Source organism: Tachypleus tridentatus, chromosome 1 (genome assembly GCF_004210375.1).
Source record: "Tachypleus tridentatus isolate NWPU-2018 chromosome 1, ASM421037v1, whole genome shotgun sequence".
Taxonomy (NCBI): Eukaryota; Metazoa; Arthropoda; class Merostomata; order Xiphosura; family Limulidae; genus Tachypleus; species Tachypleus tridentatus.
The window spans coordinates 170,915,648-170,942,552 of record NC_134825.1 but is presented as its reverse complement, the minus strand read 5'-3'; the positions used below and the strand labels follow the sequence as shown (position 1 = coordinate 170,942,552).

The following is a 26,905-nucleotide window of genomic DNA, read 5'->3' as shown; positions in this document are numbered from 1 at the left end:
CGCTATTTTTTCAGCAGAAAGAACAGGCAAAATTCTAGGCTGCCCTCTGATGACCAATTATAACACTACATTCAAATATCCGAAATAACTGAACAATACCAATTTTAAGTAGATATTAGTTTATTAGATACTTTAACTTCTTTTCTTCTGTCCAACTTTGGATAAGTGTAAATGACAAAACTAGTATCCATATAAATTTGCCATTACTTCTTTATGACAGAATTTCTTTTATTTCAGTCACATGACACAGTCTGTGTATTTACCCACAACACAGAATAAATGTTTGCGTTTATTCTTGAGCGCAACTATACAGCATCTGTATTATGCTAGTTACGTGAACTGAAGTCCGGTTTTTCGGTGTGTGAGCCGTAGAAATTCTTCTGAGCTACCAGGAGAAAGGCTGACGGATTTATTAACATTTATTACTCGATCACATTTAATTACGTTCATTCTTCTTAATTCTGTTTTTGAACCAAAAACCACACAGAAGCATTACTATTTTAATGCAATCAATAGATACATATTACTAAACTATACTAAAATATAACAATTATGTGATGTCTTTTCACGTGTATTTTAGACAGTGTCTAAGATATTATACTTTGATATTATACTATAGAACTTTGGCTCTAATGAACTTCTCTGTTTCTGAAGTGGGAACAACGTTTCTGTTTCTTTACTGAGGCCTTTTTTTAACTTAATCTGAAGATGACTTACTGTAGAAAACAAAACGTTGTCCCACTCTAGCAGGGGTTATTTGTTTTGTTTTTGAATTTCGCGCAAAGCCGTCCCCAATTTAGCAGTGTAAGACAAAGCTACTCGAGGGCTATCTGTGCTAGTTGAGTCCCTAATTTAGCAGTGTAAGACAAGAGGGAAGGCAGCTAGTCATCACCACCCACCGCCAACTCTTGGGGTACTCTTTTAACAACGAATATTGGGATTCACCGTAACATTATAACGCCTCCACGGCTGAAAGGGCGAGCACGTTTAGTGTGACGGAGATTCGAACCCACGAATTACGAGTCGAGTGCCTTAACACCTGGCCATGACGAGTTTTTCATTTAGTACCCTTGTATCCTGTCTAAAGTGTTTTCATTATTTTGGTCATTCATTTCTACCGAGATCTGAATAATCACGATCGTTGGAAAGTCGCGTACCACTGTCTTTTATCGTTTTTAAACCTAAGTGGTATGTGAAGATACAACTATACAATAAGTTATCAAAGGAAATGTAGTTTATGGATTGATAAAATATGATCGTACGGAACTTAGAACATATCTAGATTATCTACATTCCTGTAAACACGTGTAAATAAAAGTCGCTACTTTCTTTGATTTACAGAAATGATGCGTTTTCCCTTAGTTTTTTTCGTACAACAACAATTCACTGTACCATTCTACAGTTACGACATAAAGTGTTCGTACCTCTGCGTCGTGAGTAGATTTTTCCTCATAACTTAAAAAGTATCACAATTAGGATAATGAAAGTAGAGTAAATTATAAATATTATATGAATACACATCTACATAATTTTTTATGTAAATTGAACGACAAATAAACTCTTTATAAACAAATAACCAAACATAGAAGGGGCAGAAAGTGTTTGTGCGTCTACTTTAATGGTCTGTTGTGTACGCTTTCAGGTGAAATACTTGGCACAATCTCTCCTCATAGCCCTCCATGATCGTTTGACAGTACTTGACTGGTATTTTCTTCCATTCTTCTTTACAGAAGGCCTCCAACTCTTGCAAGTTTTTCAGATGACGCTGATGAACCCTGGTCTTCAACTCATGCCAAACGTTTTCAATTGGGTTGAGATCGGGTGATTGCGATGACTACTCAAGAACACTTATATAGTTCCTCTGCAACCAAGATTACACATAGTTCTATGTGTAGTTAGGGTCATTGTCGTGCTGGAAGATTCAACGACGCCCAAGGCGCAAGTTCCGAGCATATAAATGCCTAATATATCAACGTTCTTTTCTTTTTTCATGATTCCGTTGACGCTGAGAAAGCTGCCTACACCAGAAGAGCTGAAGGAACTCCATAGCATGATCGAGCCACCTCTGTGTTTAACTGTAGGGACGGTGTTCTTTGGAAGATTTCGTTCCCCCTTCTTACGGAAAATATTGCTAACATCATTGTGGCCGAAAAGCTCGATTTTAGTCTCGTCTGACCAAAGAATTCTCTTCCAATAGGAAAAGGGTTTATCTACATGCTTTCTTGCATACCTCAATCGTGCTTCTAAATGAACAGGCTTTAAATATGGAGTTCTACGAGGAAGGCATGCTTTGAACCCAGAAGAGCATAGCATGTTCGTAACTGTAGAGGTGCTTACTTCAACCCCAGTTTCTGTTTCTGTATGCCATTACGTGTTAAACGAGGGTTCCTACTAACTTCTCTGAGAACCTTCCTCTTGGTTCTCTCTGGAATTTTGGTGGGGCGTCTTGAACGAGGGAGGTTAGTAGTTGATCCTGTAAGCTTAAACTTGGCAATTATGCTTTGAACAGTAGATTTCGGCACACTAAGTTATGTAGCAATACCGAAAAGAGACACACGAGACTTGTATTTCACAATAATTCGGTTTTTTAAATCACTTGACAGTTGTTTCGTGTTCACCATGATGACCAAACAGATAATGACAGGAGACGGCGCTAAATTGGCAGAATTAAATTTTTTGCTGGCTAAATTCTAATAATTATGACCCCAGTGTCTAGTTCTGGAATGGTATAATGTAGTTTATTCACCAAACTAAACAAACCTTTTACGGGAATATTAGTTTTTTCACACGTTCTGAAATGTACGAACACTTTCTGCTCCTCCTATTTTTGGTTATTTGTTTATAAACAGTTTATTTTTCATTTAATTTACATAAAAAAATTATGTAGATGTGTGTTAGTATAATATTTATAATATACTATACGTCTATTAGCCTAATCGTGATAGTTTATAAGTTATGAGCAAAAACTTACTCGGGACGCAAGTGTACGAACACTTTCTGTCGTAACTGTATGTATAGGAATAACATGTTTAGATCCGAATAATGCAAGATCTTCTTTCTGTTTAATGAATAAAAGGAAGAAAGGTCTTAATTTTTTAAATATTTCCAATAACATTTGTATTATTTCGTTCACTCACTGAACAATTTTTCTTCGTTTTACTCGTTTTAAAAATCGAAAAATATTTACATTACAATATCTGTCAGCTTTTGTTTTTATTTAATAAATAAAAGATTAATCTTGTATTTTTACGTATTTCAGTCTTATAAGATATTTTATTCAGTAATTTAAAACTATAATTAATAATGTTGAGTATTTATTATCAAATATAAAATGCCCGATGGAAGATGCCAACGTTCCCATTTTGGGAGCATATAAAAAAACCAGAGAATATATTTATTTGTCACAAACAAAAGTTAGGTTGGTTCTTCAGAAGGGTAAACAAAACGAGTGTTTGTTTGTTATTAAATTTCACGTAAAACTACACGAGGTCTATCTGCGCTAGCCGTTCCTAATTTAGCAGTGTGAGATCAGAGGGAAAGCAGCTAGTCATAACCACCCACTGCCAACTCGTGGGCTACTCTTTTACCAACGACTAGTGGGAATGGCCGTAACATTATAACGCCCCCACGGCTGAAGGAGCGAGCATGTTTGATGTGACGGGGATTCGAATTTGCGACCCTCAGATTATGAGTCGAGTGCTCTAACCAATTGGCTATGCGAAGACAAGCAAAATGAACTAGCATTACACTTTTAAAGTTTTTTCATGACTAGGTCACATAACAGACAGCAAAGGGTTAAAATCAATCGAGTTCTGAACCCAACAGGAGACTCGAGCCCCGAATTCTAAAGTTATCAAGTTTATCGATGAACTCTGAATGAACTTTCTTCTGAAAAAGCAAGTTATTTTATAAGTTATTAACGCTGGTAGTCAAATATGTATTTTTCACTTCTAAACTTGAAGTTTTATTTGCTGTATTTAGTAAACGTATACGAAAGCCATATGTAACCCAAACTTTATATGTATAAATATAAATATAAAGAGAGAGAGAGTGTGTGTGTGTAGAATGAGCCCGCAATTTTAAAATTAGAATTTTAGTTTTTGCCTTCAAACCTCGTGAACAGAAACAAACAATAATATAATAATACTTAGTATACAGATGGGAAATCACCGAACACAATCATATTTAGAAGATAAATAGGGCAAGTTACCAAATATAACATCAGTTAATTACAACAGTGAAACTAGATAAACATGCAACTGCTTTCGAGTAATTTAACAATGCTGATTTTAGAAATCATTTTAAAAGTCACTGATTGCCTCTAGTTTTCGAATTGATGGATTCATTCAAAATATTCGTATATATCGTGAAAATAATTTTTCTTTAATTATTTCATTTATTCATTGAAATTGCATTGAAGATGTTGAAAAACAACGCATAACAGCGATACCATTTTTAATAAATCAACGAATGTAATAAGATTATAGATTATATATTGAAAATATATATGGTTATATTCAAAACCTTCGTCTTGGTATTACTTTGTTACAAAATATCTGCTGGACTTGTTATGCCTTTCATACATGTTCTCAGTTTTGCACTGTAAAATTCAACAGTGATCTCTCTTCATCGTCCTTGGTATCACTTTCAGAAACATACTCATCACTCACTGCACGTAAAACATTCGGAAATAAATTTAAATGGAAGTGCATCTTTAGTGACTTCCTAGTTCTCGAGCATGTCAGCAATAATCACTGTATAGTTTTTCACCTCTGTGATTTCCTAATACATTTTTGATAGCCAGTTTGAATGATTTCCTGGTAGTAAGTTTTTTTGCTGATTGAGTACTGTTTCAAAATCATCATCCATTGGATTCCCGAATCTGTGACCCCACCCCACAAAAAAATCCCTTTAATTTTTTCTTCACAACTTTTGGAAACTTGTGAGATAAATATCTGAAACCATAATCATCTTAATTCATTCTGTTTACAAAATTCTTAATGAGTCTCAGTTTAATATCAAGTGAGGACAGAAATGCATTTTGATGGTTCACTGAAGCCTGATACTCTATATTCTATTTCCCTGATATGTAATTCTTTCTTACTGGCCATTCCTTATTTTAGAAATGTTTTTTTTATCATCTCAGTTGTTCTGGAGATACAAATCGCACCAATGTTTGGTATACTCACCCTGCAAGCCTAACAGGAGTGGAATAACTTTTAGATCACCACGTATGTTCACCTATGATGATCACATTGGATGGCCTTGAGTATAATCTTATACTCTGATATGTCTATTTCATGTTCACAGGATGAGCAACACGAATCAATGGCTTAGTGTTCTCATTGTTCAGAGTGACTTAGATGAGTCGATTAAAAGCTGGATGATGATCAGTACTCAATTCTTACGTTAATGCATCAACATTTCTACAGAAGCAGAAAGTATTTTCAATGCTGTAGTGAAAAGTAAAATTCTGGTGGAAACTTTGTTAAATCGAAACTCGCGTTCCTGGATATAATAAATTCTATTTCTGTGGCACCTCTAAACAAACTGTATTCTGTCATAATACAAAATTAGTTAAATCTATCAAAGTAGTTTGGTGAGATGCTTGGGTCTCGTTTACAGCAATGGAAGAAGATGAGATTGATTCACTGTTTCTTTCACAAGATAATTCTTCTGTTTTCCAATTTACTGGTAGATGTGGTAATGGAAGATCATCCCCATGAGGTACTGGTTTCAGTGCAGATGCAATATCTGGATACTTGATGTATTATTTAGTCTTGCCTCAATATCGAGAAATAATAATAACGTAAATATAACAGTTAATTTGTTTATATTTGGAATCAGGCCATATTTAGGAACTACAAATGACATACTTGTTTGTTTCTTATTCAACCAGTGTCAAGCCACATGTGCGAACTGTACAACACACATGTGAAGCCAAATATTTTTCTTGGTCCCCAATTTTACATACAAAATACTTGTACTGAGCTACCTTTACCCTGTGTGTATATTCATGATGTTCGAAAAACACGTTGGTTCAAGAACTGATGATAGAAATGAACAGAAATCCTATAGCCCGAGCACTTTCGAAAGGTGGACCTTTCTTTTTCAGGGTAAAAGTGGGAATTTTTCCACTATATTACATGGGTTTTATTCATTTTTACCATGTGTATGATGATTTTCCTTTGTGAAACTATAATACATTTTCCACAGTTGCAGTAGAAACTTTGTTTTGACTGTATACAAAGTGAACAACTGAGTGATTGACAAGCAATTGAGAGAAAGTATCGTCTAACTCTAACCCTTCATGATTCCCGGGTGGATTGGTTTGTTTTGAATTTCGCGCAAACTACACGAGGGCTACCTGCACTAGCCGTCCCTGATTTTGCAGTGTAAGACTATAGGATTGGTTGATTTGTTGATTTAGTGTTTTATGGCACAAAGCGGCTCGGCTATCTGCGCCAAACGTCCGGGAAAAATAAAGTAAATGTAGTAAAATTCATAAAAGGAGATGAAAGGTAAAACAAAACAGCATTTAAAAAAATAAATAGCATAAAACCAATGTTGACATCTAGTCTACAATTGTGAACCAATGTGAGGCGATTCCAGAGCCAGCAGAGAACTAACCAAGTCAGTATAAATAGTGCAGTTGGAGTACTGTTTAGCTTCAATATGATCCAGGGCAAAAGAAGTGGCATACAGTTCAGCAGTGAACACAGAAGCTGTAGAGGGAATTCTGCACGCAACCATCGAACAGTAACAAACCATGGCAGGGCCCACAGAGTCACCTGATGTTAAGAGAGAAACCACAGTAAGAGAAGTTGTAAAGGACTTTCTGTAGCATAATGGTAATTATCATAACCCGCCAGAATGACTAACAGGTAAGTACAAGAACCACCATTTGTCACCTGAAGTTCGCCTCTCTAGTCCTGGTTCCGGGTTATGTGTCATTACGGCCATTATCAAAAAGTAAAGTGAGAGAGTTGAGAGTCGCAACGATGGAAAGAAAATAAAATGTGCCTTATAGTGATCTGAGTGTTACACAGACTACACACTGGTGCACCTGTTTCAGATAAAAGAAAACGATGAGTTAAAAAACTGTGACCAATGCATAGTCTAGTTAGAACAACTTCCTCTTTCCTATTCTTACAGAAGCAAGACGACCAAAGTCCAATACAGGGTTTTATTTGGAAAAGCTTATTTTCGCGTTGCTCACTCTAAGTCGACTGCCAGCTGGCATGGAGCCGAACCTTGAATATAGGACCATAGTCCATGTATGGAATAGGCACTGCAGTGATAGTGCCAAAGCAGACAGAATTAGCTGCCGTGTCTGCAAGCTCGTTCTTGCGAATACTTGTGGCCTAGTATCCAAAAAAACTGGATAGAAGTGGATGTTAATGAGAAATGGGCCAGTCGATTTTGAATATCAGCGAGAACAGGTTGTGAACCAATGTGAGGCGATTCCAGAGCCAGCAGAGAACTAACCAAGTCAGTATAAATAGTGCAGTTGGAGTACTGTTTAGCTTCAATATGATCCAGGGCAAAAGAAGTGGCATACAGTTCAGCAGTGAACACAGAAGCTGTAGAGGGAAATCTGCACGCAACCATCGACCAGTAACAAACCATGGCAGGGCCCACAGAGTCACCTGATTTGGAACCATCCATATGAATTGGAGTGGAAAGATTGTTTGAAAGATGTTCAGTAAATAAAAGACGGTACTTGCACTTGGGAGTATCTGCTTTTCTCGGGTGACTTAAAGAAAGGTCACATTTGGGAACTGTAATAAGCCATGGTGGGATGAGCTGACCAGTGGATACTGCAATGTTATTCAAGGACAGTCCCAATTCATCCAACTGCGCCTGGACACAAAGGCCAAAAGGAGCAATGGCAGATCGTCTGTTTTGAAAATGTATGGCCCACCAAGGAAGGAAAACACAACCCCAGGTGGGATGCTTTGGTAAGGAACAAACTTTCGAAGAATATAGTAAAGACAGTTGCAGAAAGCGAAAGTGCAAAGGTTCATGAGACTCTACATATAAGCTCTGAACTGGGGAGGTAGGAAAATCCTCAGTTCAGAGCCAAAGCCTTGATGATGAATAGGGTCTAGCATCTTTAAGGCCAAGGGTCTGGCAGAGCCATAGACCAGTGATCCATAGTCGAGTTTCAATCGAATAAGAGCATGAGTGGAGAAACCAGCGAGAATGTCTGACTCGGGGATGTTCTTGAAATCCTTCTCAACAGTAACTCCTCGTGATAAATTCAAAGTAGCATGAGGTGTAACCTCAATAGGTATATCCCCAATTGCCTTTGAATTCAAAAGTTGTTGGGTAGTGGATGTTTCAGCCAATATGTCTCCAAATCGAAGCTTCTTTACTGACTTTGGAGAGCCAGCAAGTCCCTCCAGTCCCTTCTGAATAAAAAGGGGACATTTGCCCTAAAGGTTTCTCTGAAAGAGAATGTGGGATGAGAAAATGAGGTATAACTGATGGTACAGATGTTGAAGATTGCTGATCAGAATCTTCAAGACGTGATCGTTTTCCTATTGACTGTTTCTTCACTATTTCATTTAAGTTTTTATTAGGAGGATCCATAGGAAAAAAAGAAAACTTCAGTGTCCACTGACCCCACCCACCGTGGAGCCCTATGAGGGGACGCACTACAATGTCAAGCAAGGACACTGCAGCAACGCTAGGGTTTCGTGAGCACTATACCCAAACACCAGCATCAGGCACAATGTTCACAACACCCATTGAGAACTTCCAACACTGGTACTTGGTTGACTCTAGCCCAAATGGACCAGCCGATTGACCCAAGAGGGGCACCCAAAGGCCGCCCGTCTACAGGAATTCAAGGCCAAAGTGATGTGTTAGGGTTGGACCCCTCAACCACCAGGATCCTCTCCTCCCCTTCACGGGTCGCCACGCACGGCAAACATGTGGGTGGATATTTAGATTCCAGAGGAGGTAACCTGAAAGAACAGAACCTTCCCTGGGAGGTATCCTCACCACGTACAGGAATCCACACCGAGAGAAAGACCAGAGGAAAGGCAGCTAGTTATCACCACCTACTGCCAACTCTTGGGCTACTCTTTTACCAACGAATAGTGGGATTGACCGTTACATTATAACGACCCCATGGCTGAATGGGCGACCATGTTTGGTGTGAGGGAGAACCGGACCCGTGACCTCTCAAATTACAAGTCGAGTATCACCTTGCTATGCCAGGCTTCCCTGGTGGAGTTAGGTGAGCGTGGGAATGAAGTAAAAGTAGAGCAATTCGCTACAGTTATATCGAGAACAAATAATGTGTATGAACAATATATCTGGAATTTGAAACCAATACAGTACAGTGTTAAAAGTTACCAAAAATTAATGTCTTTTATCCATTAAACTGTCCCAATAAACGTAGTTTCACAACATGAGTATATTGAGCTGAATTCACTGTATGGTATTTCACACAGTGCTGTTAAACTAGAGATATTACAACAACTCAAAACCTGGATATCACGGATAAACTCTGAAGGGATAAATCACTGAATATAATCATACTTTACCAGCAGAACAAGTAATTCACCAAATACATTAGTATTTTGCCAAGAAATCTGACAAGACATCACATCTATTGCAGTTAATAAATTTGTGACCACTTGCAAATGTTTAACGCCTACAAAGCCTTGATGAAAATGCACAACAAATGCATAATTCCAGTGTAGCTAATGCAGGAATTCACTCGATGTTAATTTGTTTACCTCCACATTCTCTTCAAACCATACCTGAAATTCAATTATTTACAAGATCCAACATACTAATGGGTTATCCTGTCGATACTTAAGCAGTTCACACTTCGCCTATTTCTTATTACTCTCCAAAACGTTCCAATCATCTGTTATAATAGATCTGTGTAACATTGGCTGTTTGTAATAGCACACCTGTACTGTGAATTAGATGGTATACGATTCTTATCCCGTTGCTAGATGCGCTATAAGAATGACTAACAAATTCCATTATTTGGTCAGACAAAAATAGTCTAAGGTTTGGCGGCAAAAACTCTTGACCATTTACCTACTCACTAGTTTATCAGTTAAAAATTATGGACTGTTAGTTAGGTTGTTTGTTTGTTTTTTGAACTTCGCACAAAGCTACTCGAGAGCTATCTGCTCTAGCCGTTCCTAATTTAGTAGTGTAAGACTAGAGGGAAGGCAGCTAGTCGTCACCACCCACCGCCAACTCTTGAGCTACTCTTTTACTAACGAATAGTGGGATTGACCGTCACATTATAACGCCCCCACGGATAAAAGGGCGAGCATGTTTGGCGCGACGGGGATGCGAACCCGCGACCCTCAGATTACGAGTCGCACGCCTTAACACGCTTGGCTATGCCGGGCCAGGACTGTTGGTAAAAATAACTCTGTGTAGACTTGCGTAAAATTTCAGAAACCAAGTAATAAACTATCATAACGTGGAATATATTTTTTTTTTCCAAGGAGAATTGAAAACATTTACTCTTTACTATACATGAACATGCCTGTCATATGGAGACGTAAAACATTTACCCTTTAATATACGTGAACATGCCTCTCATATGGAGACGTAAAACATTTACCCCTTTATTATATATCATGATACACGTCAATGACGTCAATAAAACTCTTCCATTGGAGAAAAGGAAACATTCTCTTTTACGTGATATCATATCCTAGTGACAGCAGTGCCCATTTTACAATCATTAACTAAGGCAAAAACATGAAAAGTAATACAAAAAAACAACAAAACACAATTACTGCGATTATTCCTTTACCTTCCAGCCAATATTATTTATGTTGCTATGGCAATTAGTATTTGTGTATTTTCACTACGTTGTGTAGGCTAAAATAGGTGGAATGAAACAAGCACGTATTTATTCAAGGTGTGAAGATGTAAATATTAGTAACCTCTAAATATAATTGTTAAATGATTTATGTATAATTTTAAATCATAATTAGATCAGAATAGTCATTTGATCACCTCTTGTTTACTTTATCTTCCGGAAATAGTGGTGTTAATTCAATCGATAATAAATCACGCTAAAGAAACGAGTTGCATGTGAAAACACCTTCAAACAATCAGCAAAAGTTCATTCGTATATTAGATACTAATTCATGTCAAAAAGTTGGGTTACGTTGTTAAATACAAAGCTACACGCTGTTCTCCCACCACGAGTATTCCACTATTCGGAACAAAGTCTTTCAAAACTTTGATGGATGTTACAATTGATTAGCACGCCTTCCCAATACTTATATCTGTTCAAAATTAGGAAGAGGTAACAGAGATATAACCCTTGAGTAGCTCCGAGCAAGTATTAGAAGAAAACAATAACTGACTGTGGTGTCGCGTGCTCAAATACACACCTACAACATGGTTCTGGTATCACGCATTTCAAATACAGACACGATACGGCTTTATATAAACATGGCTGGTTGTTACAGAAAGTGAACTGTATGTAACCGATAAGGATGAGCAAGAGATCACTCGAAACAAGTTCTTACCTTTGAGTTTTCGAAGTGTTCATCTTCGGGCCTTCACATGTGCGATCAACGCATGTTAAGGTTGTTGTTTTTTGAATTAAGCACAAAGCTACACAATGGGCTATCTGTGCTCTGCCCACCACGGGTATCGAAACCCGGTTTTAGCGTTGTAAGTCCGCAGACATACCGCTGAGCTACTGGGGGGCCGCATGTTAAGGACTCTCGAAATTAGCTGTATGAAAACTGGTACTGATTTCTGAACAAAAACAAATTTTAACATTTACAAATTCGCTATATATATATATATATATATATATATATATCTTTTTTAATAAGACAAGAACGGGTGACTGATTATGCAGGCCGCGAATTTAAATTTCATAAAAGTTGTTTTTGCTTCAGCAACGTTATTTTCCATAATTCAGCTAGGCAAATTTCGAAAATAACACTAATTTTGTTCTATCACGTAAATATATATACATATTTTTTTTTTACAAATTGGGAGAAAGCAAACTTACTTTGATCAAATTATTATTTCGTTTACTACAATGAACATTTTGAATTGTTGTTTCGGTTCTCACTCGTCTCCTTGTTGGTGTTTGGGTAGTTGTTATACTCTGGAGGGTCAGGTTCATTCGATCTCTTCCTCAACTTTTGTGAGCACTATTCTTAAATGTTACTGTAGACACCACACAAGGGCCAGAGTAACCCGCACTTACTCCGGCCCCTTTCAGGGCAATGTCCACGCATTGCCGACAGGCACATTTGTGCAAATATATCATTTTTCTTTTGAAAGTTCCACAATTATTTGCACTTTCATGTTTGAGTTCTGGAACGTTTAGTTTGGATGTTTTGAATTTCGCGCAAAGCCACACGAGGGCTATCTGCGCTAGCTCTCCATAATTTAGCAGTGTAAGACTAGAGGGAAGGCAGCTAGTCATCACCACCCACCACAAAATCTAGGGCTACTTGTTTACAAATCAATAGTGGGATTGAGTGTCACATTGTATAGCGCCCTATGGTTAAAAAAACGAGCATGCCTGTGTGACGGGGATTCGAACCTGCGGCCCTCAGGTTACGAATCGAGCGCTCTATCCATCTGGCCATGTTTTCAAGAATTCTAACAATAGCGGTTACACAGTTAATTTTAATGTTGATAAATACAGATCATTGGTAGTTTTCCAAAATCAGATTGTGGGGTGGGATTTAACCCCCTCGTGTCATCCTGTATCACTGTGTCAACTTTGGTGCTGACTGTTTGAGAAATGTGAACAGGTATTAGAGAATAACACACATACACAAATATTGACGTTTATTTATACACATTACTTCTTACCACTTACAAGAATTATGTTTTGTGTGTTATGATACCCTGTTAAGCCTCGGCATGGTTACGATGTTGTGCCCCTCTTGTAAAGTTACTAAAGCTACAACTGTTAATGTAAATTACTTTATCGTAAATATACACAAAGTTCAAACAACTCAGGTTTGGTCATTAGTTATTATTACGCTGCTAAGTGTCCTCAATTACGTATATTAAATACATTTAATTAGTTAATTTCATTACAGGATTAGGTTTTAGTTTTAATCTGTGTAGGCAGCTCGCTTTGTGGTAAGTTAATATTAATTGTGTTACTTTTCTAACGAATTTAATACGTGATGCAAGCATCTAACCCTAACGTTGACATTACCTACACTGTCCACACGCATGGATTCTGCTACACTTGCTTATTTCTTAAAACCAAACAAATTCTCATCAAATGTTTTATTTAAAATCAAGGCTGGTGTAAACATACACAAATATCTATTTTTTTAAATGAAAGAATCAAAGAAACAGGTGAAAAATAACACTGGTGCAACATAACTTAGCAACGTCACAAAAACATTGTATACAAAAAACAATAACCAGACATGTCTCATGTAACATCTAATACCTTGTTTCCCAGCTTTTAAAGCTTGTTAAAAAAATACAGGTTACATTAGTTAGTGGTAACATAACTGAAACCTAATTTTCCAATTCTTATCACAAACTTTATGTGATAACTTGTTTCATAACACAGTTTCAACTTATTATCCTGTAACACCTAGTTACCTAACACATTTAGAGCCTGATTATCCCTCACTTGATGTAATAACTTGTTACATAACACAGTTTCAATCTATTATCCTGTAACACCTAGTTACCTAACTCATTTTGTAACTTGTTTATTATGTTATTAATGTGTTAGTATCAGCACTGTTTCAAATCAATTATCCCATAACACCCAGTTAACTAACACATTCTAAGCCTGATTATCCTACTCTTATAACTCAGTTTTGTACATCTTTATGAAATAACTTCATTTCTTATTACTTAACCTTAAATACTGCTTCTTGACACATATCAAACAAATTATCCTTTCACTGAATATCATGCCAGATGTTCTAATTACTGCCTGCTTAACATTATTGTTGTTAACTGTAACATTTTCTCAAAAATGTAATATACTGTTTTCAGTTACTTTCGCTGCCTGTATACAAGTTTTATGATATTGCTAGTTAACCAGTACGACTCTCACATTGTGTGTATATATATATATATATATATCCAATTCATTTTTATCACATCATCTATATAAACAGTATTGCACATTACACATGTCCTGGTGTATTGTTATATTACTCATGTTATTTCAGACAATTAAAATTCCATATCACACATAATACAGTTAACTAACATATTACTCTATTACCATTATCCCAATCTGCCACACTTTGCTAGACAGTACAAGTTTGTAATGTTTGTTCTGCTGAAATACATAAAGCAGCCTGCTGTAGCATGTGACAATACTTACATAGTTCATGTTACCTTTAGAAAATCACAATGATCAAATGTTTTCTCTACAAACAATAAACACAAAGAAACTGATTAGATGATTTTCAGAACCACTAGCAAATACAACAATAAATTTATGATAGTCAAGTAATATTTCTCCCAATCAAACTGACAAGCTTCAACTTAATGTCTCTGAACAATCACTGTAACATTCAAGTCTATTTTTGATACAGAGTTTGTTCGTAAACAGATCCAAGGTCTATAGAGGAAAACAGTAAAAATAGGTAATTATAACTTTCTCAACAACAGCGCGAGACATTTTTATGGATATGAGACACAATTAATATGGCTTGGAGTTTAGGTGGGTATTGTTAAAACAAGGAACTGAAATTGAAGAACGAAAACTGGTTGATCACTGGTCCTCTATCAAACAAAAAACACACACACACTCTTCTTATAATAAAGCAATTGGCTCCTAAAAGTATATCTATATCCATACAAACTTGACAAAAATTTTAAAATAACTGAATTTGAAGTGTAAAATCAGGTTAGTCACTGGTCTACTTTAGATATATGTAAAAAATAAAATGTACAAAAACACATATAAATATATGAAAAACATAAAAGTTGCAACCAATGATTTCTCTGTAAAAAATGGTAATATTTCATTTGTTGCTTTACATTAACTCTCTCCTACAAAAAAAGTCCAAAAAAATTTCTACTTAATCTAAAGAAATCAACTGGAAATACTGTAAAATAATTGGAAGGCTTTGTTCTCAGCTTTTATACTGATCCTGACTTACGGATAACAGCATCACAATAATGTTCCAAGGCAATGTAGTCCATATAGAAAGGATTAAATCCTGCAGGCACGATGACTTGGGGACAATAATGTTAGATGAACTAAATAACCATTTCTGGTGTTTATTGGTCACGACTGATAAACAAGAAAATACCAAAGACAGCTGGAGCAAAACAAAAAACACTCTTGTGTAATAAATTGTTTATGCTTCAAATGTCCAGTTAGTTTCTGTCCAATAATGTTTGTCAAGACATCTTTTCTTTTTTAAGGTTTATAGTGATATGTGGTCTTAAACAAAACAAGACTGGACACAAATGTGGCTTTAAAAGCTGGGAACATTAAAAATTTTAGTACTCTGACATTAAGAAAAACTGCAAGTGAAGTCAGAAACAAAAAATATCAAAAACTACATTTAATGCATTTAAGAACCTATTGATATCAAAATCCTCGCTTCACAGTCATTAACATTTTCTTATAATACAAACCATCAAAATTCAACACATTTCTGTCGACAATACGTATACACATAATAGTATTATATCATTAATGTGTTTATTAATGTCCTTAACATGATGAATAATAATAATAAACGGCACATAGTAAATGTTGAGAACCATCTAGACATTCTGATATAAACATTAGCAAGTCAAACTGGTTGTAATGTTACTGACAACCATTTCTGTCACTTTCATTTTGTTAACGAATCTGTTTAAAAAGTAGTTACTGCAGAATTAAAAAAAATCACATATTACAGAGAACTGGCAAAACAAACACTATTGGATTTGTTTACCTTACCTTCCAGAATAATATTAGTGGAATAAATTATATAAATTCCCCATCTTATACTTACTTTTGTACTACTGTTTTGTTTCACAAGCATTTGAATAAAATTAGCCTACAAGGTAGAGGAAACACACATTATGAGTGTAACATGACAAAGATTTTTCAGAAAGCAAATTATACAAGTTTGTAAAAATTAAATTAAAGTGTTTGTACAAGGCACAAACATTTCATGTCCTTTAGCTAATATAGAAATATTGGTCCTTGCAGTACTATTAAGTTGTGAATGAAAACAAAACTTTCACGACTCTAAAATATCCATCACAAACACTATACTTAGTGTTTTTATTTCATGTCTTAAACACAACCAATAAGCCCATCAAACATTTACCTTTATTTTTAAAATCACAAACGTTAAGAGTTACACAAAATCTTGCACATCACAACCAGATACTTGAGAGAAATCACTAAACCATTAACTCCAATTTATCCTGCCAATAAATCTTCAAATTTCTTCCCCAATATTCCACAGTTACAACATATATAAAGGTATACAAAATGCAACTTCTAAAACCTTAAGAAAAAAAATCTGATAATTTACAATGAGTATGTGATATGTTTTTCACAAATAATCACAGCCCATCTAATACTTTCGAAGAGTTTATTAAGTATGCAAGTATAGAAGATATGGCTCATGTACGATGATGGAATGGATATTTTACTCTAGGACAACCAAGCCCATAATTTGGTAAAAAACCACCATTACGAGATTATCAGTGTAAAAATATACATCTATACAACAATTTTGGTTTACTTAAATCTCTGTTCTCTATGAAAATTACTTACCTTGTGGAGATAAACCACAAACATGTTGATTACTGAAAAACCTAACAAAAAACCTTTGACGATCTAGTCAACAAGTCCTATGTTCACTTTCCTATATACAAACAGAAGGAAAAATAAAAAACAAACGTAAACAAATATCTACTGTAACGTGAACTAATATGAATAACTCAAGAGATGCATTATCTGGAACAGCGAGCTCACTGTTTGTGGTTTCTCACAAATAGTTTTCTATACAATATTTTCACCGTCATGGTTCTTTGGCTGTGGCAGTTTTTGTTTATTAGAAATGAACTAAAATACTGCAGTTGTATTATGGTCGATGGGAGCTAATGATGTGGCCAATGGCTTCTTCGACATTCTGTGCAGCTCTCAGTGCTCTTTCCTTTTCGTCTGCAGATATGTTTGATACTGAAACAATGAGATGAAACCACTTGTGTTAACTCTTTCTAAACCACCCTCAGTTACTTTGCACCTGCAGTTGATTTAGAGAATGAAACGTGCTACTCACAACAGGACAACCATCAGCTAGCATTTAGATAAATATGTCATTATTGTAACAGTATTAAATTATCACTGAAAGAACAAAATATTGTTTGCTTCATTTGTTGAATATTATAGAAGTACTTAATATGCTATTATTTACACAGAGCTATTCTAGTTAAGTAAGACAAAAACTATTAACTAAATGTATTCACCTTCAGACAGATTATGAGGTAGCAGCTTTTCTAGTTGGTCAATGATTGCTTGAAGCTCAGCATCCACTTGAGTCAGAACGTTGAACCTATCACCTTTGGGCAGAACAAAGTGTGAGAGACTTGTGCAAGCAACACCAGACTTGCTTTCCACAGAAACTTCTCCGACACTTTGTTCAGTTCCACTTCCTTGAGTTGACATAACTTTGTCATCAGGAAATAGGGGTCTGTTTATTGTAGCTGCCTGATGAGATGACACAGAAGTGGACATAGCGTGCCACTTTTCTCCATGTTTAGCATGTCCGTGTTCACTCAGAGTCTTAATGCTAAGCCCTTTACTCAAGTTTTCTAAAGCGTCTAGTTCTGACTGTAGTTGCATGAAGGAATTGAAATAGGCTGGTTGGGTGTGAGCTTGACCAGTAGCAGGGGTACTTTCTAAAAACCTCAGCTGCCCTTGTTTTCTGGGGAGTCCTTGTTTATCTTCTTTTCCAGCAGCTATCTCACCACCTTTATTACTCTGAAGCAAGTACTAGAAAAACCAGTGAAAATATTCTAAAGTTTGGGTTACATTCACTGTAATGAAGCAGAGTGTTGGATTAGTGAGGATTATGGTAGATTACCCACTACGTTCTGATGAGTACATACATGTATTCATTTTTTTAAATGCAGTCTCACCAAGTTCTGGGGACAGTGTTTGTTTGCAAAGTATGTTTTTCCCGACAAACTGTACAGTTAAGCAGTTTATTTTTATACATAATAATACACATTCCTAATGAACCCAAATCATCATGTGACACTAAATAATGTAATAAACTTCTTCAATTGGTTATGAAAGATACCGTGAAGTTTAGTGGGTTTTAGAAAGGGAACTTATTATTAATAATGAACACAGCTAGAACCCTAGCTGCTGTGGATTGCTGGTTCTGTGTTTACTAAAGATATAGAACCCTAAAGTATACAACAGTTTTTCTCTAAAACAGTTTAACACAGGATAGAATAATACTCTTCATATATTCTTTACTTAGAAACACAACTGATGATGGAGTAAGTTTTTAAAAGCACAGATACCAAAACTATTACAAAAGAAATACTTTTTAGATAAATTCATCCCACATTTTAAAATTCTTGTAATCCAATAACTTATAGTTCAAGCTTGCATGTTTAAAGTCTTACAGCTGTCACTTTGTTATTTCAGAAACTTTTGAACAAATAAGAATGATAAAGTAGCAACAAACCTTGGCTGATTCTTAGAAACATCTAATTAAATCACCATTTGAGTTCAGATAACTGACTGAAGCAGTGAAAATGTGGCTTAAATGAATATTTTAACTGCATATTATGCAATGTCATAGATGTAAAAGAACATTATTATTACAAATAATTAAATATATTCCAAACAGATATATACAGCCACAATCACAAACAGGCTCTTACTTTATATTTCAATATCATTTACATTATGCATTCTCAATAGCCACAAAATAGTTGTATGATCAGTAAAGAACATTAAGGCTGTACTATAATATATTTTATAATGAGCTTATGAAGTCTGACTTTTTTCTTGAAAGTCAGCTCTCACTTTTAAAACATCTTCTGATTTCAAAATGTATGATTAATAACTGCAGCCCCATTTATCGAGCAGAACTACATTTCAGCCAAATGAGATTCAAATATCTGTATTGGTGGAAAGTTGCTGTTGCCATCTACTGACTAAATACAGTACTAAGTTATTTTGTATTTATATTTTACAACTATCTAGTTTCTTTTAATACTATTTATAAGATACCTCTTTCCCATCTTATAGCCAGCTTTGAACAGAGTTTACATTGGCACTTTGGAGATCATGTCACTTGGTTTGAGATAGGTAGCTTTACTGTGTTCAGTATCCTTCTTATACAATGTTCACTGTTTTTCATGTTATCTTTTGAAGCATCTTTCAAACATTATAAAAACTGTTTAACTTAAGAATGCAAAAAGAACAAAGTTTTAACATGTATTTTCCTGGAAGAAGTTGCTAAAATATTGTAAGACTTCAAAATGTTAAATCTTTAGCTTTAAGAAGATATATTCCCTTAGAAAAAATTAAACATGCTTGATGTTAACAATATTGCAATGTGTTAATGTTATTTGGCTTCTGCTCACAAGATTAGCCAGAAAACTCCACAATGAGGAGGAGGAAATACCCCAACCCTCCAGAAGCATCCAAAGGATCTCCCTGAAAATCAAGAGTCATATCTGCAAAGGGGAAATGCACCACTTCTGACCCAGGAATACTCTTCACCCATTTGTGAAATGTGCAAAATATCAGAGCAGAATATGAGAAGAGCATATAGCATATTTGGATGGGAGAGAATGTAACAGAAAAGTGATCTTAACCAGAGAAAGATACTGTAACTCTATCCCACAATGAGGAAGATGGGGTAAACAAGAATATACCCTTGGATGAAGATTGGTTTGTGTGTTGCAGACCATATTCAGTAAGTCAACTGCATCCAAAACCTCCCTGCAATGTACAAGCATCTGTGCAAGGGTAGGATGAGGATCATACAACCTTCACCTCAAATCTAAGAACAACTTTTGATTCTTGGGTGTGATACAAGGATCAGCTCAGAGCTATCAATCCAGGAATATGATATCCACTAATGAAAGGATGTTTATTACTTGGAATCAACTCCCCCAACCACGAAGCAGGCTGGAACCATCCAAAAAGCAATAACATCCCCATAAGAAGAGAATGAGGAATAGTCAAGAACAGAACTGTAATAATCCCATGTGCTACATCTGTGACACAAAACATAGACAGAGAAAATCAAGAAAAGAAGACAAACAACCCAAACCTGTGTGCAGACATATGGTGATTAGTTCATTCTAATCCAAAACATCCTCACAAGGCATTGACATCCATGTGAGGGTAGAATGAGGGCTCTCAATCAAAGAGATGAACTGCATTTTGATGTCCCACTCTGTGGTATTGGTTATTGCAAATAAGTGGATATTACCTCATCTACACTAGTAGAACATCACTGTCCTACTCTAACTGAATGCTTACTGTGTGGGACACATTCAGTGGAGTGTCTCCATAGTCAACCACCCAAGTAGTTTAGAACTGGAAAGTGGGAAGGATTTCCAAGCTCTATTTGAAGAAAGGAGAGTAACAGTGTAGAGAGAGTCCAGAGCAATGCCACCACTGGAGATAGTGCAATGAATGACCAAAAAAGCCTCATTTTGAAAAGCAAACCATAACGAGTTATTCACACTAGGCATGGCAGAGATGAGAATGTTTATGAAGCAAATTATCTAAAGGTTATTCACTGTCAAGCAATCTGGTTGAGCACTCCATCTCCACAAAGAACATATGATGCCACTGAAGATAAAGTACAAGTCAACATGGTTGTACAAATAAAAAATTACCAATTAGAAAAAATAATTACTTCATCAAGAAAACCAAGTCAAAAATGAGGTATTAAGCACACAAAAGAGCACGTCTGAACTCAAACAAGAAGAGATACTTTGGTAGAGGAGTATAGAGGGGGTCACATTTCAGGTTTCTATTGATGAGGATGGACCTGAGGGGCAGAATGCTTGTGGCATGTGTAAAGAAAAATATTTCGTACAGAGAGCAGTACTAAAAGAGAATAGCTAATTTTGCATCAGAAATATCTTTATGTTACTGTCTGATTCTTATGAAGCACATTTATTCAATCAAATGTACTAAGTTTCTTTCATAACTATTAAATGAAAGTATTACATAAAACTCAGAAGTTAATAACAGGACATCATGAACACATTCCATCAAAATATGTCCAATGTAACATCATGCAAATGAATGTCCAGTAAATATTAAATATATTAAAAAAAGCAATTATTTACTTAACTATTCCATTATTAAGTGTTTGATCATTCCTTGGCAGATTTTAGTTTTTTGTGGTGTCAGTTTCTCTGTAAGGGTCTAACGTAACTGACACTCTGTAGGTTTAAGGATTTTGTAAAACATATATAAAAAAATTTCTTGTCCAATTAGTACATTAAATTTAATTAACACAGCATAATAGCTCATAAAATGGCTCAGTTTTTGTTGTTTATTTGAAAGTACAAACTTATACTTTACAGCTCCATCATCTCTTGACCAATCTGAGATCTAATTGCAGTTTTGGACTTAGGAGGTCAAACCCTTTCAATCAATATATTTGGCCATGCCCAAGGTCTTATAGATTAAATTATTCTAGTCCTTCCTAAAATAATTTCAATTTGGGGTAGGTTGCTAAAGATTCTGATGAGTAATAAAATCCAACCAAGTATATGTGCATCCCATACTTGGTATTTCTGGTGCATGGCAATGTAGCCTATAAAAAAGTCCTGCTTAAAAGAATTTCAAGTGCTGTGGTTGTTGAGGATTCCCTTTTGTTTCAGATTATACCTGTCATTATTCTATGCTTCATAGAAGTTTTACTCACCTTCATGATTTTTGTTTTACAAGTTCTGATTGATCCAATACACTTATTAAGCAGCTTATGTTAGCACAAAGATGTCATACAAGCAACAGAGCAACGCTGCCATAATACAGGCCTTATTTATGGAAACAAAATTAAGTCAACAAACTTAAATAGTTTAAGAAATTGAAAAACTTGAAAGTAAATCTTTAAGATGAAATGTTAGCATGCATTATAACTACTATGCATAACAAATTTCTCCTCTTTCAAATTCTGTAACCTTCCAGACCAGAAAATGAAATTTTAGTATTCCATGACCTAAATTATAAATCATGAAAAGAATACTTGTTTTGATCAACTTTGTTGTGTTTATTGAGTTAGGAACATTTAAGACTGTCCATTGACCTGAGAGTTTCATGCCTATAGTTGATTGTGATACAGTGTGGTCTAACGATTTTGTCAGCACATTTCTGCAAACCCTTTAAAATACAAAAAAATTAGCTACACTCAAGTTAATCAACACTGAATAATTTAAGATATCTATCTGATGTTTCTTCTTCATCTTGAATGTTTCAATACAGTAGTTTTAAAGTCACTTACCTTCAGAAGTTCTTTCAGTCTTTGAACCTGAAGCTCCAGCTGGTGGTTATGATCCTCTAAAACTTCTTGTCGAGCCAGAAGTAGGCTTTTCTGATTTTGATTATCACAACTTCCCTGTGAAGAACGACTGCCTTCGGAACTACAGTTCTCTGAAGCAATGTGAAGTCTTTCAATCTCCTGTGACAGCTGTCTGTAAGTTTAGGGTTTAGAAGAATCATAATAAACTACTTAAATTGTACATAACTGAAATTTTGAAATACACCAGTTCCTGCTCATAAATAATCAAATTTTAATAAGTGAAAAGATCAGAAAAGTAATAATAAAACAAAACAAAATTATGACTTGTGTAAACTAATACTTGTAACCTGCAGTATTTTTAAGTTTTATGATGTAAGCTAGACATATGAATCAACCACGTTTCTGAATATCATAATAATATTTATTATTAATAAGTTGTATCAATTTTAGAAAAAAGTTTAACACTTTTACAATTTTTTAAGTGACTTCATCGTCCTCAATATTTCGAGTTAATACTTTTACAAATATGTTATAGCTTAAAGCTTCATAGTAAACACAAACTTACTATATTTGTTTGTTTTTTAAACTTCCTAACTGAAATTTAACAAAAATTAATTTTTAGTGACATGAGATGACTACTGCTTTCCCTCTGCAGTTATGTGAAAGTGAAAAAGACATCTAAAGATATTAAGCTTTTGTTCTACTGGTTAAAATACCGGGTCTAACTTAACCATGAGGATGATGAGAAAATAAGCGATCTTAGATTGATACTGAAAATTAGAAGCAAAAATTTGCTAAATTTGAACAAATTATAAAATAAATAATTAAGAACTTCTATAGTTCTCACATGGCAGTCTCAAGCAAACTGACCAGCAGCAACAATATGGATCTTTCTCTGAGGCCAAATACCATGAAATGTGGCCAAAATATAGAAAACTATTAAGAACATAATACAAAAATAAAGTGGACAAGAAGAATTTTAAATATATATATACTACGGAGAAGGAGATAAGCCGTTCCTTAAAAACTTCTTAATACAAAAATGAAACAAATTTGTCAAATTATAAATAATGCGATGCATTACCACATACACAGTTAAAAAACTCTTTCAAAAGAAGTCATCAATTAACATATGACACTGTATCATTCCATACTGTTATCACCCTAAAAACATACAAGTGAAATTAAAAAAAACATACAACACATGCTATATGGAGTACAAATGAGACCTTTTGTTCCATATCAGGACTTCAGCATGCAGGCAAAGGATTAATTACTATATTAATACACTAGTACATGTGGTATCACACCATGAAATTTAGTTTTTGACTCTTTTATAGCACATTTCCCAAATTACCAAAATACTACTAAACACCATATAATAATGTATGTTTTACATGTACGGCAATGAAATTTTAAGAAACAAAATATAAATTTTGAAAACTGAACAAATGGTGTTGGTCTTCCATTTCACTTAACATCCACAATTTTATGGGACCTCCAAGTCTGCCCCAACTTTTCAAACTGGATTAGCTAAATTATCAAAGTTAAAAACAAACATAAAAGGTTACAGTTGTGAGTGAGCCAATCAAAAATTTGTTGCTTTTTTCTCAGACAAATTTAACTGTAATAATAGAAAGATGACAAATAAACTTCGAAAAAAGAAAGAATAAATAAGGAAAAATTTGACTGTTATTCCACAAAAAATCAAGAACATTTATTTACAATATATGATTTATCAATCGTAGCAAGAATATATACAAGTAAATCACTTCATGAATTGCATAGAAACCTATTGGAAAGATGATAAAATACTGGAAAATGTTCAATAACAAATTACAGAAAGAAAAGAAAAACACTGTTTATATAAATGCATAAATCTACATATTTTAATCAACTAAGGTGAAACTTACCTATTTTCATCCTCCAGTCTAACAATTATACTTTCCAACTCTCGCTGATGTTCTGCATCGAGTAAACCCCTCCTTCCCGGTGGCTTTAAAATCACAAGTTGTTTTTTAATGATCACCACCAGGATTATTATTTACTTTTACTAATTTAATCAAGCAATTGGCAAACCAAAAACACGTGGAAGAAATGAACTTTCCTTCACTGTGAACGAATCTAATCCTAAAGTAATTTTTGGTTATTATGAGAAACTTCACATTTAACATAAATCTCTACCACACTTCTTGCTACACACACAACACTAACATTAAAAATTCACTTAAACATGAATAAAATGTAAAACCTGTTACTCTTTCCTCAACTTAAGTCAGTGCTCCCTTTTCAGGAAGTTTATTACACTACAGTTGAAAAGTTTACTATTAACATGTGTGTGAAGCTATAATACTCACCTTGCTGCAAAACCACAGAGGAACAAAAAAGCCACAACTACCTGTCTCAAAGGAGTAAGTGTTTTCTCAGCATCTTCTGTCTGGAGCATTTTTTGAAACTTTAGCACCTCCTGCAGCTAGTTCCTGACCGTAATCTTCATCAATATCTTTATCGTTCACTCTACGTTAACCAAGATATACTTAGGAATTAACAACTGCCTATCAAATTCAAAACCACAGTCCAGTATATTAAAATTTACATATTCATAAAATTAAGTAACAGATAATGCACGATAAATGACGTATTGGCACCCGTTCAACAAAGTGTGTGAATTTTAGTTTTAACATGAACATTTCACTACTCTTCTCTGGACATCATCAAATTGTGGTTGAAATGGACTTCTCACATTCTTGTGATTCTTTCTCTCTGACACTATGCCAGATTATTTAACAACAGAGACTTGTAATAGCTGTTTAAAGTCACTTCCTTTAGAACTGTAGACCTTATAAACTAACGATCAGTACAGCATCCAGTTTAACTAGTGAGATAAAGCAAGACTTTTAGACCTTCCTTTTAGTAAACTGTAAAAGTGATTACAGTTTCCCAGAGATGTAATACTTGGTATGACTGGGATATTCAGCAGCAAAAATCACTGTCTGTCTATAATTTACACCATAAAATGTGCAGAAAATTAGTTAGATATAGACCACTGTTAGTCAACAACTTATATCATAAAATGTATAGAGAATTAGTCAACAAATACACTGTCTATAGATCCCACAGTCTTTGAATCAAAATTAGTTAATTTGTTCTAACTAATCTACAATAAACAGAAAATAATTAAATTTTCTCATTTTTTAAAATAACAGTTGCAAATCATGAGACTAAGAAAACAAACGAAATATACATGGGATATTACAGAAAATGTTTAATAAGTGTTTCTTCACATTAGATAAATATTACAGCAAGTACATATCTATACACCATTTACAAAAATACACCTTTCATCTGGTGGACATGGAGCTGAATCGATAGGTAGGTAGCTGTGTTTTGTATGGTGGGCCTGCCACTTATAAATCTTGTTTCCAAGAGTTTTTAACAATGACTTTGTTTGTTCCCAAGAACTTGTCTGTAAAAAAGAGACAAAACAAAGCATTTAAAATTATTTTATTTTAAGAAATTTTAGAGATTTAATTCCATTAATACAGGATCTGCATTTTTATCAAACTAATCCAATTAGTACAAAAGTAGAATAACTGTTATTTGATCCTGCTTTACTATGTACATGATTTACTTGACTCTGTAATGTGGAATTAGTACATGTTTCTATCGTGGACACATACAACTCTCTCAAGAACACCAACATGGGTACATACATATCTCTCTAAAGCACTACCCTGGGCACACAAATACGTCTCTCTGAAGCACTACCACGGACACACATACACGTCTCTCCAAAGCACTAACACAGGCACACAAATATATGTCTCTCTAAAGCACTACCATGGGCACACAAATATGTCTCTCTAAAGCACTACCAAAGGCACACAAATACATGTCTCTCTAAAACACTACCACAAACAGATAAGTCTCTCTCTTAGAACACCACCATGGGCATGCAAATACGTCTTTCTAAAACACTACCACAAACAGATATGTCTCTCTCTTAGAACATCACCATGGGCACACAAATACATGTCTCTCTGAAGCACTACCACAAACAGATATGTCTCTCTTAGAGCTCTACCATGGGCATGCACATACATCTCTCTAAAGCATTATTACGAACACAGGTCTCGCTACAACACTACCAATGATGTACATCTCTCTCTATAGCAATACAAAAACCACATACATGCATGTCTCAATCTCTCTAGAGCACTATCATAGGTATACGGATGTCTTTCTAAAACATTTCCATGGGCAAATAGTTGTTTATCTCTACAGCACTATTATGGGAACATGCATGTCTCTAGAATACTAACATAGACAAATACAAGCCTATTTCTAGAGCACTGTCATAGGCACACAGATGTATTCTAGAACACTACCATGGACAAATATTCATTTTCCTAGAG

The 26,905-nt window shown here is 35.0% G+C and overlaps 1 protein-coding gene across 2 annotated transcripts in view; it reads right to left on the bottom strand.

Annotated features, from left to right (window-relative positions):
• Nucleotides 1-17,590: 17,590 nt before the first annotated feature.
• The window catches only part of LOC143230244 (dystrophin-like), a 35,652-nt gene continuing 26,337 nt past the window's right edge, over nt 17,591-26,905 (bottom strand). The window contains exons 11-15 of one of the 2 annotated variants that reach the window (XM_076463449.1): nt 25,829-25,956; nt 24,889-25,007; nt 24,404-24,486; nt 22,473-22,662; nt 17,591-17,971 (exon numbers count right to left, since the gene is read on the bottom strand). In XM_076463449.1, the coding sequence (XP_076319564.1) occupies nt 24,914-25,007; nt 25,829-25,956 (222 nt within the window). In that variant the 3' untranslated portion in view covers nt 17,591-17,971; nt 22,473-22,662; nt 24,404-24,486; nt 24,889-24,913. Of the gene's footprint in view, nt 17,972-22,472; nt 22,663-24,403; nt 24,487-24,888; nt 25,008-25,828; nt 25,957-26,905 lie in introns of those variants that run through there. The other variant, XM_076463458.1, reaches the window with a different exon arrangement.